This window comes from Branchiostoma lanceolatum, chromosome 17 (assembly GCF_035083965.1).
Source record: "Branchiostoma lanceolatum isolate klBraLanc5 chromosome 17, klBraLanc5.hap2, whole genome shotgun sequence".
Lineage (NCBI taxonomy): Eukaryota > Metazoa > Chordata > Leptocardii > Amphioxiformes > Branchiostomatidae > Branchiostoma > Branchiostoma lanceolatum.
In genome coordinates, this window is record NC_089738.1 from 16209936 (window position 1) to 16228319 (window position 18384).

The 18384-nt window shown below is 40.7% G+C and overlaps 1 protein-coding gene and 1 long non-coding RNA gene across 3 annotated transcripts; one reads left to right on the forward strand and one right to left on the reverse strand.

The window, feature by feature from the left end:
• Nucleotides 1-10127: 10127 nt before the first annotated feature.
• LOC136422703 (uncharacterized) lies at nucleotides 10128-16024 on the reverse strand. 2 transcript variants are annotated; one of them, XR_010753662.1, is made up of 3 exons: nucleotides 15952-16024; nucleotides 11910-11979; nucleotides 10128-10677 (listed from the first exon to the last, which is right to left on the reverse strand). It is a non-coding gene; the product is annotated as an uncharacterized lncRNA (long non-coding RNA). The 2 variants fall into 2 exon arrangements; XR_010753661.1 differs by lacking the exon at nucleotides 15952-16024 and adding an exon at nucleotides 12271-12371.
• A 223-nt stretch (nucleotides 16025-16247) lies between these two features.
• Nucleotides 16248-18203, forward strand: LOC136422702 (transcription factor Sox-14-like). The gene has a single exon (XM_066410541.1). It carries the CDS (start codon nucleotides 16471-16473, stop codon nucleotides 17215-17217), a length of 747 nt encoding a protein of 248 aa, XP_066266638.1. The 5' UTR covers nucleotides 16248-16470; the 3' UTR covers nucleotides 17218-18203.
• The last annotated feature ends 181 nt before the right edge of the window (nucleotides 18204-18384 follow it).

Genomic DNA, 18384 nt, shown 5'->3' on the forward strand with positions numbered 1-18384 from the left:
ACTTGTACTCTCCAAACAGAGGTTGGTGGAGAAGATTGTGACCTTTTTATGGCCCGTTTTCTGTCGGCACTCTCCACCAATGTTGATGAGAAAACAGAAAACAGGGCATATGATAAAAAGGTCACAATCTTCTCCACCAACCTCTGCTTGGAGAGTAATGGGACAATCCTTACCCTTTTTCTCCAAGTATGTCATAAACACAGCTGGCCAGGGTCGGTTGCACTTAATTACATGTAATTTGTATGAATCTATTACATGTAATTTGTATGAATCTATTATGTTTCCCTGTTGGGACAAACCTCCATGTCTCTTGAGAGGATAAACCGTCATCAACCTTTGTTTATTGGACAATTACTCATCAGTGTCAATTAATTTGGAAAAGATTAATGTGCCATTCTATTAATTGTAATGCCTTGTGAGACAGGTCATATCATAATGGCTAAATAGGAAAATGGCTTAAGCAAACCAGAAATAATTGAAAGGATTCTTTACTTTGTTCAAAATTTATCTAATGCAAACTTTGATAACTTATATTGCAATGGCTCTGAGTGTACTTTAACATCCTTTAAAACATTTCACCATGTAACAACTGATACAGGAAGTCACTTGCATTAAATTTTGTTCAACAATTTTTATGTATCTCATTCATATCCTTTCACCTAATTTGATATTTCTGGTTGTAATTCTTGAATGCGTAAAAACATGCCACAAAACAGCACCAAAAGTAAAATCATAACTTTGCATAATTCATATACGAGATGCAATCATATAGAAGAATTCATGTGTCAAATTTACCAGTCATAGTGGATTTGGTGACAATAGATTATGGTGTCGCAATTTCAATGAGTCAGACTTTTTTTTTCTCTTTTACAATGTTGTAGACTTTTCCTAGTATCTAGACTAGACCCTAGAGTCTAAATACATGTATTGTACTTTAAGTGAAACAGCTACTAAACTATATCTTGTATGCCCTATGATATGATATTGAGTAAAACTACTAGATGTGACTGTACTTTTCATAGCTTATTCAGAAGCAGAATGGAACAGACACTGAAGTCATCAATGCCTGATTGGACTGTCGGTACATATTATATGGCTGCCCACATTTTCAATCTCGGTAACCACAACTGTTCAAAGCAGCCCAGATAAAAGCGATACTTTTCAATCTCCTTTTATCCAATTTGTTCGGGGAAATTTGGCGATGAAGCCCTAATGACGGCCCGTGAAAGCTATCCACACATCAATTCATCTCCAACAGTTGCGCCTCTCACTCCCAACCATTTAATTAATCAAGTCGTCCCAAACCGCCAAGTGATGAAACGCCAATCCATTCAGTGTGCTGGAAAGGCACACCGACAAAAACTGCCCATTGATTGCTTTCAGAGGAGCATTTAATACTGGCCACTATCGACTAATTGGATTGCCCCGTTTTTTAGTTAGGGGACTCTCTTGCGATTCCTTTTTCCACCCGAAATGCGCGCGCCCCGCACAAATTACAACGAGATCGACACCAACAAACATTCCTGATTATCTAATTCCCTTTTACCGCTGTTCAACACTCCGAGAACATAATTGCATTTCCCGGTAACAAGACGGATAAATATGGGCGATCGTCGTCGTCGGAAATCATCTTCTGTGCTCCATAGATGCTCCTGCTGAGTGCACAAATTACAAATAACTTCAGAAGGCTTTGCCTCTGTGTAAATTAATAGAAGGGTGTAATGATGCTTCCAGCGAGGATAATCAAGGAACGAAGCACCTACTAATTGTGTGCTGCCGTGTTTATTAAAGGACCAGAAGTTCAAACAAGTTTTCACTGAACTAGAGGAGGGAATCAAGTGACTGAATCTTGTAAGGGGTTTTCACGGCTCTATTTGTGGAACACTTGTACAGAAATAAGGGCAGTTCCTGAGATCGTGTCATTTTGATTCCTCTTTTCCTTTAGCTGAGAACATCAAGCGTTGCCATACTTAAATCACATTCTAATCAAAGGTTTTATGAAGTGTCTAAATTTAGAGTCATTAAGTACATCAATTGCAGTATGATTATGTAGCCTTTTTGGATTGATTTAACTTTATATTCTTATCCTCCTTGAAAATAAACTTAACAAAAATTGTTTTTGATAGGTAATACTAGAAATCTGAGTAACCTTTCAGAAACAATTTCGTCAAGTTTCTTTTCAAGGGGGATAAAAATATATCAAACTTCCTTCAAGTTGTTTTTTCCAACTTCATTGCTGTTAATCTGATTGATAAATTTAGAATAATTGAGATGTATAAATTATATAATATCAGGCACGTTAAAGAACCCACCACACTCATCGAAAAGAGTAGGGGTCCTTCCCAATGTGACCAGTTCAAAACCTACAGTCCTATGGCCGCACATGGGGCAATTGTCGTATTGAGGTCACCTGCGCGCCGAATGGCAGCCCCGCCAATTGTGTGCTCCTCACAATTCAGCCCCTGGCTGCGAAGAGAGTATTCAGCCTCCCTAATAATAATGATAATAATAATAATAAAATTGTTTTGGAACAGGGCTGTCTCCAGGACCCGTCCTGAGACGGAAATTTGCTTGTTGGGACGGAAAAATGTGTACCTTGTCCGTCCCCAAATCTGAACTTTATGGCATGTAAGCTTAAAATGGACGAATTTTACAAGGAAAATTCAATACATTGGCTCCCAACCAATGAATGGGACGGAAACAAATTAAAAGCTGGAGACAGCCCTGGTTAGGAACCTCACTGTCAAACAAACCAGAATGACAATGACTCACCACTTGAACATCAGTCACCTTTAATCATGGTTAAGAGTGAAGTGTGGCTTTTAACCTTCTCCCTGCTGCCTAACCCTGTAACAAATAGAGACTTGGAAGGTAAACATCTACTTCAGTGTGCTAAAGGTTAAAGATGTGCTCACATTTGCTGTGCAACTTTTTTTATCTCCATGAAAAATGGAGATATAGTTTTGGGTGTGTCTGTGTGTCTGTCTGTCTGTTTGTTTGTGTTTCCGCACCACTCTAGTTAGCATAACTCAAGAACCTCTTGATGGATTACAATGATATTTGGTATGTGGGTAGGTGTTGTGAAGCCGAAATTCAAGGTCAATTTTGGGCCCCCTGGTATGTGACCTTGGTACTGCAGCAGAAATTCCATTTTTGTATCTCTTGTTTCTTATAGGATTCCCGGCAAGGCTTTGACAGAACTGGAAGCTGACAAGGACGTACAACAACCTTATCCATCACAAGACAATTGAATTTCATGTGACGCATCTTCAAAATATTTTGATAAAAATCATGTACAATCATCTTGTTGGCCCCAGCTTGGACATGTTGTAAGGGATCACATTTGCCATTTTGGATGATGACATAATGCCAGCGGCCCCGTGTATGAAGGAGCTTCAGGCCTTATCCTCAAGCTTCAAAAGTTCAAACCTCTGCACATAAAAGAACCCAACACACTTTTCGAGAAGAGTAGGGGTGACCTGGTATGCTTGGCTAAAAAAACTGAGCTGTAGCAAAGCTGGATTGTACTACTGTTGAAAAACGGCCAAGGCCAAAGAGAATGTAATCTTTCAAGGCTAAAAAAAGGTTGAAAACAAACGTTTTTTTAATAGCTTGCTTCTTGAAAAAGCATCATGCATCACCTCAATTGAGGATAACAAAAGAAACCAAATACACCTAAACATGATATGGTTTCCCTCATAAATATTAATTAAAAGTTCTATGTTTTGCATGAGAATAGGATATATAATATCAAATGCAAACTATGAATGAAGAAACAATTCAGCTTTACTAATAGCTTAACGGGTGGTTGGAAGACAAGGAGATTGATGGGCTTCTGGAATGGGGGTTGTTGAGAGGGATTCCTGCGATATTGCAGTAAGTGTTGGTATGTAATCCAGCCTTGCAGTACAAGTGTTTACCTCTGTATCCTTGCTATTTTATGGTTAATCATGAAATAAGCATTAATTTGAATTCGAAACAGCTTTGAAGGCCTCAGTATTCTAAAGGTTACTTGAATATGTTGTTATTGAAAATTACAAATGAATTAGGAAATTAAGCATAATTATCAATGATGACATAATCTGACAGTCACTGCAGTTTTCATTACACAACTGTAATAACTCCATTATGTCATATTCCAGACAAACAAGCATTCACTATTTGATAATACAATTGAATGCAGCTTCGTACTTATAAGTCTGATACTTAATGGTAATCAAAATAATTGCACATTTATGCTCGTACGAGCTAAGTGCAGATCATGGTGATAAAGCAGAAGTATTACTAACTGTGATATTAAAATGTGGTATCTTACTATATCCATAAAGTTAAGTACAATAAAGAAGTACAATTACAGTGATATAAGAATGTGGTATCTTATTAAGTAACATTTAATCCATACTTTGCACAAGACAATGTGAAGGTTCAATTCTTAAAAGGAAAAATGGAGCTAATATGATGGAGTGGTTTATGCAATTGCATGTGGAATATCAATTTTTGTGCTATTTCAATGTCACAGTGATAAACGTTATTCTAAAAGAGAAGGGTCTCCCCAGAAATGTGTGCTGACTATATAAGGGACAAGGACAAATGTGCAGCATTGTAAGTGAAGGCCGCTCTCCCATCCAAACCTCAGGGTTTGTTTGGCCCTGTATGTGACATATGGGACCTCAGCATTTTGAACAACTTGATATATTGTTATTGAAAATTACATAAAAATTATGAAATAAAGCATATCTATCATGGATTACAAGGTGTGACTGCAGTTTTAATACAGAACTCTAATAACTCTTCCAGTAAAGTCATGTTCCACACAAACAAGCAATCATCTATTTGAATGTTGGTACTTCACAGTTATATGACTTGTTTAATAATTGTCGGTAATCAGAGTATTAATAAACATTATTCTGAAAGAGGAGGTCCTCCCCAGAAATGTGTGCTGACTAAGAGACAAGGACAAATGCGCGGCAATATTGTGCTGAAGGCCGCTCTCCCATCCGAACCTCGACGTTTGTTTGGCCCTGTATGTGACATATGGGACCTCAGCATTTTGAACAACTTGATATATTGTTATTGAAAATTACATAAAAATTATGAAATAAAGTATATCTATCATGGATTACAAGGTGTGACTGCAGTTTTAATACAGAGCTCTAAAAACTCTTCCAGTAAAGTCATGTTCCACACAAACAAGCAATCATCTATTTGAATGTTGGTACTTCACAGTTATATGACTTGTTTAATAATTGTCGGTAATCAGAGTATTAGTAAACATTATTCTGAAAGAGGATGTCTTCCCGAGAAATGTGTGCTGACTAAGAGACAAGGACAAATGCGCGGCAATATTGTGCTGAAGGCCGCTCTCCCATCCGAACCTCGACGTTTGTTTGGCCCTGTATGTGACATATGGGAGCTTTGTGCCCGGGACAAAGACGGGCCACCTCACAGCGGTGGCTGGCCAGCTGAACTAGCTGGTTCTTACAACACTGTAAAAGGTTAGAGGGCCTGGAGGCTGGACCCCTGCTAGGTCGCTGAATGCGGCAAAACACTGCTTGTTTCCCTGCCTTTGTCCTGAACAATTGTCATCATTGAATTGCAAAAATTCAACGGACAATGGAGGGCACAGGAATCTAATGACGACAAAGGCATCAACCGTCCGCGTCCAAATCAATAGTGTACGCTGGTGTTCTCCCAAAGAAAAACGCTGCATTCAAGTGTTTATACGTGTAGCGAGGGCTACCTTGTTTGAGGATTGGGAGAACAAGAGACAACACTATCTCAAAGAATGTTGTTATAAACTGCGGTTGTCGTTTTTCACACATACCTCCACATATAACTACGCTCTCTTTCTCACTTATATCAACCACCTGTGATCGTTACTCTGCCCTATTCTTCACCAGAGAGGGGGCTATTAAGAACAGCTCCCATGCTTGCAAGTCGACCCTCATCGTAGCCTTTGTCATTTGCCTTTTTTCCCTACGTCATTAACACTACTTGTGGAAAATGCTTGTTTCTTTAGCCTTTTGTCCCCTGGCTATTGTTCTGCGCGACTGCTGAGCCCACCACTCAAAGACACATTTACAGGAGAAAAGAATAGGAAAGGGGCTTGCTATTGTACTTCGGATAATGGCAGGGTCCCGCAGACAATGGCGTTAATAGGACATATGCAAAGCAACCATTTTCCACAGGGTCTGTTCTTTCTATGGCGGGCCCTCATCTCACACAAAAAAATCCAATTCGCCCTTGTTGCCGGGGCACTTTGGCCTGAACCGTGACAAAATGCAATAGTCGGGCAAACAACTGTCGCTTTCAGCTCAGTGTCATTGAACAGAAGTGGGGGCAAGCCACCGTCCCAACCCCCACAGTCCTGTCAGCATCCGGGTGGTCTCCACTGAACCCTCAAGCCAGGCTTCCAACCCAAATCCTCAGCAAAACTCAACAACATTGCCCTCCGTCTTGCTCTATTCACGATGATTCACCTGATAAAATACAGCTCGAAGAGACACAGCCGTATCATTGATACGGCGTCCAGCATTCATTGCCATGGCAACCGTGCCCATTTTAATGATTGACATCTGCGTCGGGTGTGCGGGAGGAAGAATGTCTGTCGCCATGGCGCCCTGTCCTGCCTGAGAGTTAAACATGTCTTCCATAGGCAGCTGGCATTGGCCAGGGACAATCGGGGACATAAAGATGAAGCCCTTCTGTCATTGTGTAAGTGTGATGTACATGTACGTACGTTTCATAGCCTCGCATGTTTCTCAATACTCCACAAAGGACGCGAGAAATATTACGGTTTGACATTATCGAGTCGGCCTTGATCCGTCTCTATGGAAACAGCGGTCTGCCATCTGTTTTGGGGACTTCAGCACGGAGCGATCGCTGGGGAGGAAAACAGAAAAATCGTGGGAACATGCACTCTTGTGATAACAAGGACCCATCCTTTCTTTGTGTTACCAGCAAAACAGATGTCAAAGTAGAAAAAAGGTGTGGCGCAAGGCACCGGGAATAACATGTATTCACATGGACACAATACAGTTAACTTGCACAATACAGGAAATACTTGCTTTTTGAAGCCGTCTGAAAATGGCTTTTCCAGTCAGCTTAGGATTGTTTTCTTCTCAGAGGATCATCTTGTTTTCATTCGCAGGTCGATTTGTTCGGAGATGGGTGGGTGAAAGGAAAGATATTGTTCAGCAATTGTGACAATTCACACAAAAGACAGCACAGGTGTTCCCTTTGAGACACTTATATCTCCTTAAGCCCACGCGACAATGTAGCAGTTTTGTTAGATCATGTCCGCAAATACTCCGGGCTTTCTCTCGATTTCTGTCGGACTATCATAAAAGAGCCACTTGTTCCAAGAGAGCTGGCACGCACAATGTCAACATAATGAGACCAGACTAACGAATTACTGGGGATTTATCCGCAAAAAGGTGCCACGTCACCGAGAGAAAAACAACTTCGCAACAAATGTGTCATTACAAACAATAATGGCAACATAGTGCACGATAATGCAGCGGTAATGAGTGCTATTCTACGAGACTTCCACTAGAAATTCACGATTCAGTCAGCAATTTCAGCACAAAAAGCTACATAATGAGCTTGATTCACAAACTGGGACAAACGCTAGTCGACTCAACTAAGCCCCATTAGATAACGTTCACACAACTCTTAATGGAACGGTTACAATGTGGTAAAGCTCTTAAGATGTTGTTGTAAGACCCTTGTTGTTGCAAAGTAAATGTCACATGTATATAGGTACTGAATGGTTAGCAGTGTGCCTGCGAAGCTGGTATGTTACACCAAAGGGCGGTTATACCTGCTATATAGATACAGATACAGCACACAACAGAAAAGTACAAGGCCTTTTGCATGATTTTATAACAAGAAACTCCATCTGAAATCGAGCTTTTATTTCAGGCCACAATAAAAGTGGAGGACTTCAATTCCTGTCAAGACTAGATAATATTACAATACCCACAGAGCTGGACAGGTATTTAAGAATTCACTTGCCCTGTAGGGCAAATTGACAACTTGTAAAATGACTTGAATTCATTTTCTATTTTCTTTTTTTTTCAACCAACTTCACCAATTTTTTTTTAAAAATCATGCTCATGAGTTATATAAAAATCATAATATGATTATATAATTATATCATATAATACCTATAAAAAAGGGGTATTTATTACCTCCTAGAGCAAAGTGAGTAGAAAAAATACAATTTCAACTTGTACAGGATAACTGCGGAGTCACTGTGGCCTTGTCTTAGTATCTAGTTTTTGACATTATACAACAGAATTTTACAGTATTCCCATACAAGGACTTTTCAAGGGAACTAGTGACTGTTTTGAAACTCCCCCTCACTTTCCAGATTTATTCTCCAAGGGAAATAGACACGACTACATAAAAGCAAAAAAACATCATCAAAGCACACTATTCCAGTATCACCGCAGGTTTCAATGTACTTCAATCTAACACTCCTTTGTGCAAAATTGATTCTATTAGTATAACAGCAAGAGAAAAAAACTGCTGACAGCAAGTGAAAAGACATTCTATTCGACAAAAATAAGACTCAAAACCACATGGGGGACTTAACTGATGATTCAGTACTATTAGCTTTGGATGCCACATGCAGATATCCCTTGAAACAGTAATTAGCGACGGCACGACAGACTCAAAGGAGACTCCAACAACAGACTTCACCAACTTCAATCCCTTATTTGGGTACACAGTACATGTATCAATTAACAGGTGGTTGTCAGGACCAAGGACAGGGCTAATCAAAGTTTTGGAAAGTTAACCTATAGTATATGTATATCATATATATAAATCCTGTGTTCTTGCTCTTACTCAAACATCAGAGAAACAAATTGATGAAGAATTTATGAAGAGAACATTTAAGCCTTTTGAATGCCATCAGGAAAGGACAGTTCAATTGTTGCCAGAGTTATTGTCCTATTTGTCATTTCATTTCATTGTGTTATCCTGAAGGGCAGCTATATACAGATACTAAAGATAGAAATGCTTTGAGCTTTTTTTCACAATGAGATTGAAGCAGATTAAGAAAATGTAAAGCTATATATAACTTCAATAAGAAAACTCAAGGATAAGCAACATGCTACATCATGTGTCAAGCCCTAAATATCAAAAGAAAACACTGTCATTCTGACAAAAAGCAGGTTTTTATGACATTAATAGGTTGTTAGTTTTGCTGTCCTTCCACCCGTAAAAAATCTGTTAAAGTTTGGTAACAAACAACAAGCATGGCAGACAAAAAATTATTATGGGCTGCTCAAAAAGGTAGATGGTGATTGGCCAGTTTCTGACCAATCAGTGATGGGCAAAGAGTCACAGACACACAGACGAACGGCACCCAAAATATAACTGTCTTGAAGGGTGTACATAATAAGTATTTTACAAAACACATTTTACCTTTAGCAAATATCCAAGTATTCAAGCTTATACTTTCAAGTCATGGTTGCCCCATTGTAAAAAAAATTGCAACTCTCTCAAACTAAGAGATTTTTTTTTTTGTGTGTTTTTATTTCGTCCCTTTTACAGCGGCAGAGCTGAAAATGACAGACAGAAGTTATCTTTAGTCCATGGTCAATAGTAGCATCCTGTCATATTGAAAGGACCCAACAAGCATGTTTTGAACTCACAATGATGCTCATGGTGCACGTTACCATACGGATATCAATGCTCACAATGCCTTCATGAATAGACATACCATAGTTGAGCCTTTTTATCCACTCTAATCCTCATGTATATGCCACACAATAACTTGTTGAGCTGTTAATAGCTGCAAAGCTATCTCTATCATAGTCTATGAGTCAGCATATGCTTTCTTTCCATTCTATTTTTATCCGGTTGTTTGACACATTTCCTGATTGTGGTCAGTTTGGAAAGTCTGTACAATAGCAGCATAGGTGACAGAAATATTTCCAAACGTCTGTTTATATACTTTTTGTTTGCTGAAAATAATAGGGATGTGTTCTATAGAGACTGTGGAATAAAGGTCCTAAAGAGAGGTGCTATTTTGTATATTCCATCAGAAAGACACGGTGTGCCAAAGCCAATATTGAATCGAGATATACAAATGAATACAGCCATGGCAGCAATGCTCAAAAGCCATCAATTTATTAAACTTGCCTATTCAATTCTCTTTATGTCGACTCTGTTTTGCCACTTCCATTATTTGGAAACCCAAAACAATTCCCCTTTGAAAACAAACAAAGGGAACAGTAGAATTTGTAAATAGCCGGCCTCCCCTTGTGTGTTTACACATCGTGGTCTTACACCATTGTACTCTCCTCGGTCTACGCAGGTACACAGTGTGAATTCAACTGCCTTTGTGTTGTAGCTGTATGCAAGTCAATTGATCTGGCAATGCGGTATCGCAGCCTCCCCAGCTGAGGTCGGCGTAATCTGCCGTGGATGTTCGACACTTGCTCGGGTAACTCATAATTTCACGCGTTCTCTCCCGTCACCCTCGGTGTAATGACTCATAAAATAAAAATTGATGAGAAGTGGTTACAAGCTCTCTCAGGGGCGTTTTGCCCTCCCTCGACGGCTTCTCCCAATACCGACGGAGTGGGCCAACGCGTAACGAGGTACCAAAGGAGACCGGGGAAAGATGGATTGAATTTCTTTCTGCGCCGAAGACGTGATAATCTGCGGGAATGAAAAAATGTCGATGAGTACCGTTTTTATCGCTCTTGCCAAAAATTGAAAGCTGATGAAAAGGGGAGAACGTTAAGATTACAGGCACACAGCTGCCGATTTCCACCCACCATCTGTGGAAATGAAATGATTAAATTGTGGGATGGAAAATTGAATAGTGGAAAACTGCAACAATTTCCTCGTCTTTCCTACCCGCTTTTATTCCCAATTGACACCAAACTGCTTGGCGGGGAGGAACATACATGATTAGATCACTGATGGTTGACAATCACTTTTCTATTTCATCCCCGCGAATGATCGTTATAATTTGTTATCCCCCTACCTCCCACGAAAATGAAACCGGGACGGAAGGAGAGGTGCTTGAGGACACAATCTTGCCGGGAACCTTTTCTTTGTGGCTCCCAGAATACAAAATCTCCCCAACCTGTCTGCTCCACATAACCAGGCACACAATAGTCCTGGGACGGTTAGAGCTACGACTATTTCCGCTGCTATCATCACTCTGGTGCGCCGTGGTGGGGCTAGTTACAGGAGAAATTCAACCTTTACTTTTCACTATCTCTTTGGCACTAACCTTGGGGTGTCAATGTTGTATAATGGACCCTTCATCTTAATAACAGTTGTAGGATAAAAACTATGACCTACATCCCACATAGTATTTTCAAGACCACAGTCAAGTTTATGAGCACTGAGTTGTCTACAAGCAAACTGAGATATTGATTCTTTAAACCATGGGGTAGTTTTCTTTTTTAAGTTTCTCATGCAAGAATTTCTTTTTATGTAAACTCAAAGGTTACATGTACCTTGCTATTTCTTTTACTAACTGTGGATCTAGTTAACTTAAAATTGACTTTAAATGCAACAGAAATGTTGCAAGATAATTCACTGCAGAAAAGAACATAATTGATACTTTAGGCCATCATATTGATACTGTTTAGAGCTATGAAATATAAAGGAATCTATTGTGTGGCTTCATATTAGCTATAGAATCCCATCATCTCTTAAATCCCACTAACCAGTAACACTATCTCTTTTCCTGGGGGGACTGAAGAGAAGAGCTAAAATTAGCCAAAATATCCCACAATATCACACACGATGACCACACAGTTTAATGGAATAAGGGAGGTATTATCATTCTTTCTAGATTAACCACTGTGCTCTTCCCCATTGGGTATTATGCAGGCTATATCAACAACAGAGAAGTATAAAGAGATAGACATTACCTCATGCGATCCTTGACACTACATGGCTACTTCCTGGCCCAGCCCGGTCTCAAATGGTCAGTTGTTGTGCCTGGGGCAGTGAAAACAATGGCATGTTTTATACAGGACGTACTTAAATGTCATAGATGATTAATGGGTAAAGGTTTAAATAATGATGCATCTAAATTCGCCTCACTGTAAGGCTTTGCATTTCTCTTGCAATGCCTGTCTCTTCCAATTAAACTACAGTCAAACCTGTACAAGTGACCACCTCTACACATAAGGACCACCTGGCGAAGGTGACCACTTTTTGGTGGTCCCTTAGATAATTTTCCCCATTGACAGGCATCAAGAATCCTACATCTAAGTTGACCTGCTTTACCTGTCCATATAGAACAAATTTTATCAGTTCCTGAGGGGTCTTCTTGGGAAGTTTGACTGAACCATGAATGCTGTGTTAAGAAATTATCAAGGTTACCATGATATTACTCTTACTATATGTCCATTTCCTGACCACCAATCTTGAAGTGGCCACTTCATTTTTCTCTGGATCTGAAAAGATTGAAAAAAATGTACAATTGAGGATATGAATCAACCCCCAAATGTCCATATTTTGGCACAAACAGTTGAAGAAATTCATTTTGTCTTCCTGGTTATTACAAGTTTTCCACTTCAATGCAGCAAATGTTTAAAACTCAATCAGTCAATGTTTGAAATGTTTACCAGCCTTGAAGGTTGAAACAGTGACTTCTGTGGCAATGTTTTAGGCTAGTACTGTTTAGCAATTCGCCATTATGATACATTGTATCTGTTGCAATTCTTGTGCAATAAAGTTTTGGTTAATTAATTGGTTGATTGATTGATTGATTGGTTGATGGATCTATATCAAAGGTTGTGCGCCTCTTTTTATATCCATTTCTATTTTGTTTGCACCATTATTTTCCCAAGATCTGACAACCCCCTAAAATGAGAACCAAAAAAATTAACTGATGTGGCCTGAGATGCAGTTATACCACTTCTGATGCATATATTCCAAGCATTTCTCAAAAACTGCACAAAATGGCAGGTAAAGAAAAAACAACTTCCATTAATGATTACCACATCCTAATGTACTAGGAAAAGTTTTCACAGGCAAAAAATGAATGATTGTACACAGGGAGAAATACCACTCTGGGGCTGAAAGCTAATCTCATTATCTGTATCACGACAAGACAATGGCAACAGGGATTCACCGAAACAAAAGCCGGTAAATATGGTTTGTTGAAGATAACAATACCACAGGAAAGTTAATCTGCGGTGTCGTTTTGTCTAACAAAGCATCCTCACCCTGGGGGACATGAGGGATCAACAATTGACTTAGAAGAGATGCTGAGTGTGTCTTATGGGTGTATTATCATTAGTGATGGGGAAAGATATGTGACTTGTTTGCAATGATGTAATGCTTGTGCAACTTTTCAAACTTGCCAACTGGCATCACTCAGGTTAGAATGCCTGACTGTGACAGGGTTTTACAGAAGAAATATCATATCATCTACATATCCTTTTATAGCACATGAAAAGAAGAGTAAACTATTTCCCATATAACTCCAAAAGATAAATTAGCACATGTACAAGGAAGAAGTGGTAAAATTTAGAGGCAGATTTGAATTCAGATACAGGAATCATTTCAAGTAGGCAATGGAGGAAAAATCATGAAGCTTTATGGCAAACATTGTAACCTATTTGGAAATGTGCGCAGCAAATTCACCTGTTCACCTGCAAAATAACAACCCACAATAACAACTTGAGAGCAGGGGTTCAGATTCAAGTTGGTGGATGTTAATTCTACATGCTAAGGCGTATGTAGTTTTGTCAATAATCACATCTAGAAGCAGAAATTTGTACAATCTCAGCACTTTATCGTCTTTCGTTTTGTTCCTGAGTAATTTGGTTATTTCTCTATTCCTATTTTTTAGGGTAAAGCCATAAATACAGCTCATACTAACAAGGGCAATAAAATTTGTGGACGATACTATGACATAAAGACCACTATCTCATTATATTTGGCTTACATTTCATGTAAATGGAGACTGAACATCAATCTTTATCAAGTAAAAGGTATCAAGGCATTAACAAGGTTCATGATCACTTGTCTTTGGTAATTGAAATAAAAATGATTTCAAAATACTTCTAAAACAGCAATAGAAGGTATTGCTAATGCATAAATTCTCAATAGCAAGGTATTGTGAATACATAGATAATACTGGCATTCAGTCATCAAGCAGAAAGTCACATAAGTATTGGGCGGTATGTAGTTTAATTTAATGACAAACAATTTGCCTTTCTAAAGCCACATTATTGCAGCCACTACAAATCACGCAGATATGTAAATAAAAGAAACCAAAGGGCTCAGTAAGGTTGATATGCATACCAGTGAGGTTTCCTATTTCTAAAACATGTTTGTTATTCCTAATAACATCAATTACATTGTTATCGCTGCATTGAAGTGCACATAATAATAATTCTAATGAAATTTGGTTCTGGTGTGGAATTTCTCAGAAAACCGTCCATCAATTACCATGGTTGCCCTTTCAGCTTGGTTTATGTCCACTGAGTTGTAATGTTATCACATGTGTCATGAATCGCCGTAAGAGGAATTCATTCAGTCTTTCCGAGAAAATATTACAATTGCGTGTACTTTGTAGCAAGTTTGGGGACTTAAAAGTAACATAATCTTCCGACCATGCATGGCTGGGATTTTTGAAACTGCAAGTAATACTGTAAGATAGCGCGGCGGTGGCTTGTAAGAGAACCTTCATCCCTGTTCCAACGAAACTGTCATCCTCCTGAAAAACCATTATGTTTATCAGACAGGTGCATTTGAAGTGCTTTTCAGAGTCTGGAATTAATTCTTTTCACTGGTGGACCTAAATCTGGCCTGTGTGTGCTACCGTGAAGAAAAAATATTGGCCCTTTTGTATGTGTCATTCAAAAGTGACAAAGCCTGTCCTAACCCTGAACAATGGATAACACTTCACCTCTTTCAGGCAGGGTTGCCTGTTTAGGTGCCCCTAACGATAACACACTCCGGGCCAGGAAATTAAAACTCATGCCCCGCTGATAGTAATGCCTAATAAAACTGATAAAGTCTGAAAGCACCTGGCATGCAGGGCAGGTAAGAAATATGGCGGGGTATAAAACATTCTCCCATCTGACACCCGGTGTAAAGGGGAATAAAGTGTCCATCTTTTGGTTGTCAGGACGCCATTCTTGCACTAAGACAAGTCCCGCATCCATCAAGAATGGAGGAAATTGAAAATCCCGCTGTGGGGTGATAGTGTGTGTGGGATGCGATTGAAGGAGTGGAAAACCATGCTTCAAACAGCCGACCCCGTGCCCGCAGATATTGTTTCCGTATCACCTTTATCGCAGTCGGCTCTGAAAACCCGGGTAACGGCGTTTCAATGTTGTCAACCAAAGTTAACCCTCCGCCACACGGGCACACACAGGCAACCCTTTATCTCTCCCCCTCATTCATTCGCTGAATCCAACTTCTGCGGGACAACAACCGCTGTTAGTAGACAGGCCATTACAGAGATAAGGAGAGAAATTTTTGATAGAGGTGACCATTGTTTCTCTCTCATTTTACCCCCCTGTATTGATAACCTTTACTCTTCAGCAAAGAACCACACAGAGCCCGAGCAAACAAAACGTTTATGGTATGGCTTACGGAAGTCAAAAGAGGTCTAGAAATGAAAGAGTTCATTTTCCACGAAGATGGGATATCGCTGGATCGTATTCAGAACCACCTGCTATGAGTTTAGATCTATGTCGTGCGAAATGGGGAAAATACGACGAACCAGCATCCAAATTTCAGCACATCATACAGCTACGTACCGTGAGTGCTTATAGTTGAGCTAAAAATCATCGAAAATGAACGATAGGTTCCTAACAGAAGCATACAACTAACACCGCCACTGTCCTTGGACTGTCTGTAGTCAATAATGAGCAAAACTTTCGGAACCAGAACAAGAAACGGTGATATATTTCCCCAAAACTTGCGTTCGCAAAATCCGTATCTCACCTTGAAGAGGCGCCATTTTGAGCTTTAATCGTCTGCACCAATGAGAACAGAGATAACATTTCACGTTTCAGATCACACCAATGAACGAGCGGCTTTTATTTTTGGCGGGAGTAACTTAGACTTCGAATTTCAGCCAATCACGCATGGTCTTGTAGAACTTTAGGAACAAAAGAAACTGAGTTTGTTCGGAGATATATGATTGGTTGCCAAGAAGGAACTCGTGACGTCAGTAGATTCAAAAGGAGAGTGTGCGCATGGGCGGAAGCAAGCCAGCTCTTTGAACTTTGCCGCCTGTTGTTGTGTGGCAAGTTAGCGCAGTTTGTTGAATTAGTAGACTGAGAGAGGTAGCACTTGCGACTGCTGAGGCCTGCGGCGTGTGTCACCCCGTATTCTTCGAGCCATCACGATAGTTTCTGCCGACAAACTGATCTCGGATCAGTGCAAGCGATCACCACGGACTCCCCACGCCAACTACCGCAACATTTCAACGGGGCAACCACGCTGCAGCGCCCGGACGACATGGCCAAACCCAGCGACCACGTCAAGCGGCCGATGAACGCCTTCATGGTGTGGTCACGCGGACAGCGCCGGAAAATGGCCCAGGAAAACCCCAAGATGCACAACTCGGAGATCAGCAAGCGTCTTGGAGCCGAGTGGAAACTTCTGACGGAAGACCAGAAGCGGCCCTTCATCGACGAAGCCAAGCGGCTACGAGCCCTACACATGAAGGAACACCCCGACTACAAGTACCGGCCCAGACGAAAACCCAAGAACCTGCTGAAAAACAAGGACAGGTACGCCTTTCCCATTCCGTGTATTCCCTCGGCCGACGACCCTATGATGCGGTCCATGGGTGCTGTCACCACACAGGGAACAGGCTTTCCATCCGGACTGTCTATCGACAAAATGCGGGCCTTCTTCCCACCCACTACATCGCCATACCTCGACGGGGGCTCGCCCTTGGGCTCGACCAGTTACTCCAAGGCTGACCTGCTGTCCCAGAGTATGCGGGAACAGATCTCTGCCAGCGCCAGTCTCTACTCCTCTGCCATGTACCCGTCGGCCGGCAGTGCGTTCTGCACCGCCCAGCCTCACACACACACGCACACGGCGCCCGGACTGCACGGCCAACAGTACGTCGTGCCGTGCAACTGTTGGTCGCCGGCGGCGCAAGACTTGCGGCGGCCCGTAGCCTACCTCCTGGTCAAGCCGGATATGGAGCACTACGCCGGAACGGGTCACCCACAAGCGACACCTGCCATGTAAAAACGATCACCAGGACCTGAGCCATGCTAGCACCACTCGGACGACGCCACAGACAAGTTGAACATGCCCGTGGCCACAAATGTATAGACATTTAAGAGAAGAAGAAGAAACTGTAGACGAACTTTGTAACTAACAACTTGAGTCAGGACGCGTCTTCAAAAAAGACAGTCGAAGCTTGACTCCAAACGGACGGTGAGGTTTTAGACATAGGTGTATTTAGGACACTTGGATTCCCCCAGCGAGTCTGGGTGGAAAGGAAACGACTTCTTTCTTGGACTTTCAGATATAATTTGCTTTTTGGGATGCGATGTTGTCAGTTTCTACTGCTACCTGCAACGTAGAGGGGTTGGCACGAGTGCTCATATTTCTATGTGAGTAACGATTTCATATGGTTCCTCTTTTCTTCCTGCTCCTTTTTGGATTGTAATTTTATTCTGAGCTTATAAGAAGATTTTTTTGTACAAGACGACTGAGGAGCGGGGCTCTTGACGGGTCCGTTTATGTTCCTTTCATTAATGTGGACAAGGGGAAAACCGACTTAAGTCGGCGTGATTTTGCTGTAAATTCCATTGATTGTTGTGAATAATGCTTAAATGACGTGTATTTAATTTTTGTGACACTAATCTAAGTGACTGAGACCAGATTTGTATAATGATTGACATTGGAGAGTTAGGACTAAAAAAATATGTATAATATTGTTGCAGTCGGAAATGTCTATATATATTTTGTTAAATCGCCAGAGAGAGAGAATATGGTTTAACTTAAGATTTACAATTCTTCCCTGCAACAGCAAATGTGTATTGTCTTCAACAACAACCGCACCACGTATTTCCCAATGCTCTTGTGAAGTATGGAACGTGGGCTCTTTTTCAATGTTATTTAAAGAGACGTGACGGTTTGCATTTTCTTCCTGTAAAACATTGACGTGTTTCGATTTTGTTCGAACAAAGTAAAAGTTGGTCGTGTTATATTTCCCGTGGAACAGATTTAGTGTGTGTGTTGTGTTCTTGTTCCTCCTTTAGTCATATCCTTTTCAATCTCCGGTGAGGTAACGAGTTTCCCCCTTTTGTGTTACTCAGCGGCTGAGGTCCTTAGTCAGTCAGTCCCCTTTTCAGGGCTTCTAAAACCACGTCCTGTTTTTCTTCTATCCATTGAGGGGGAGTACGC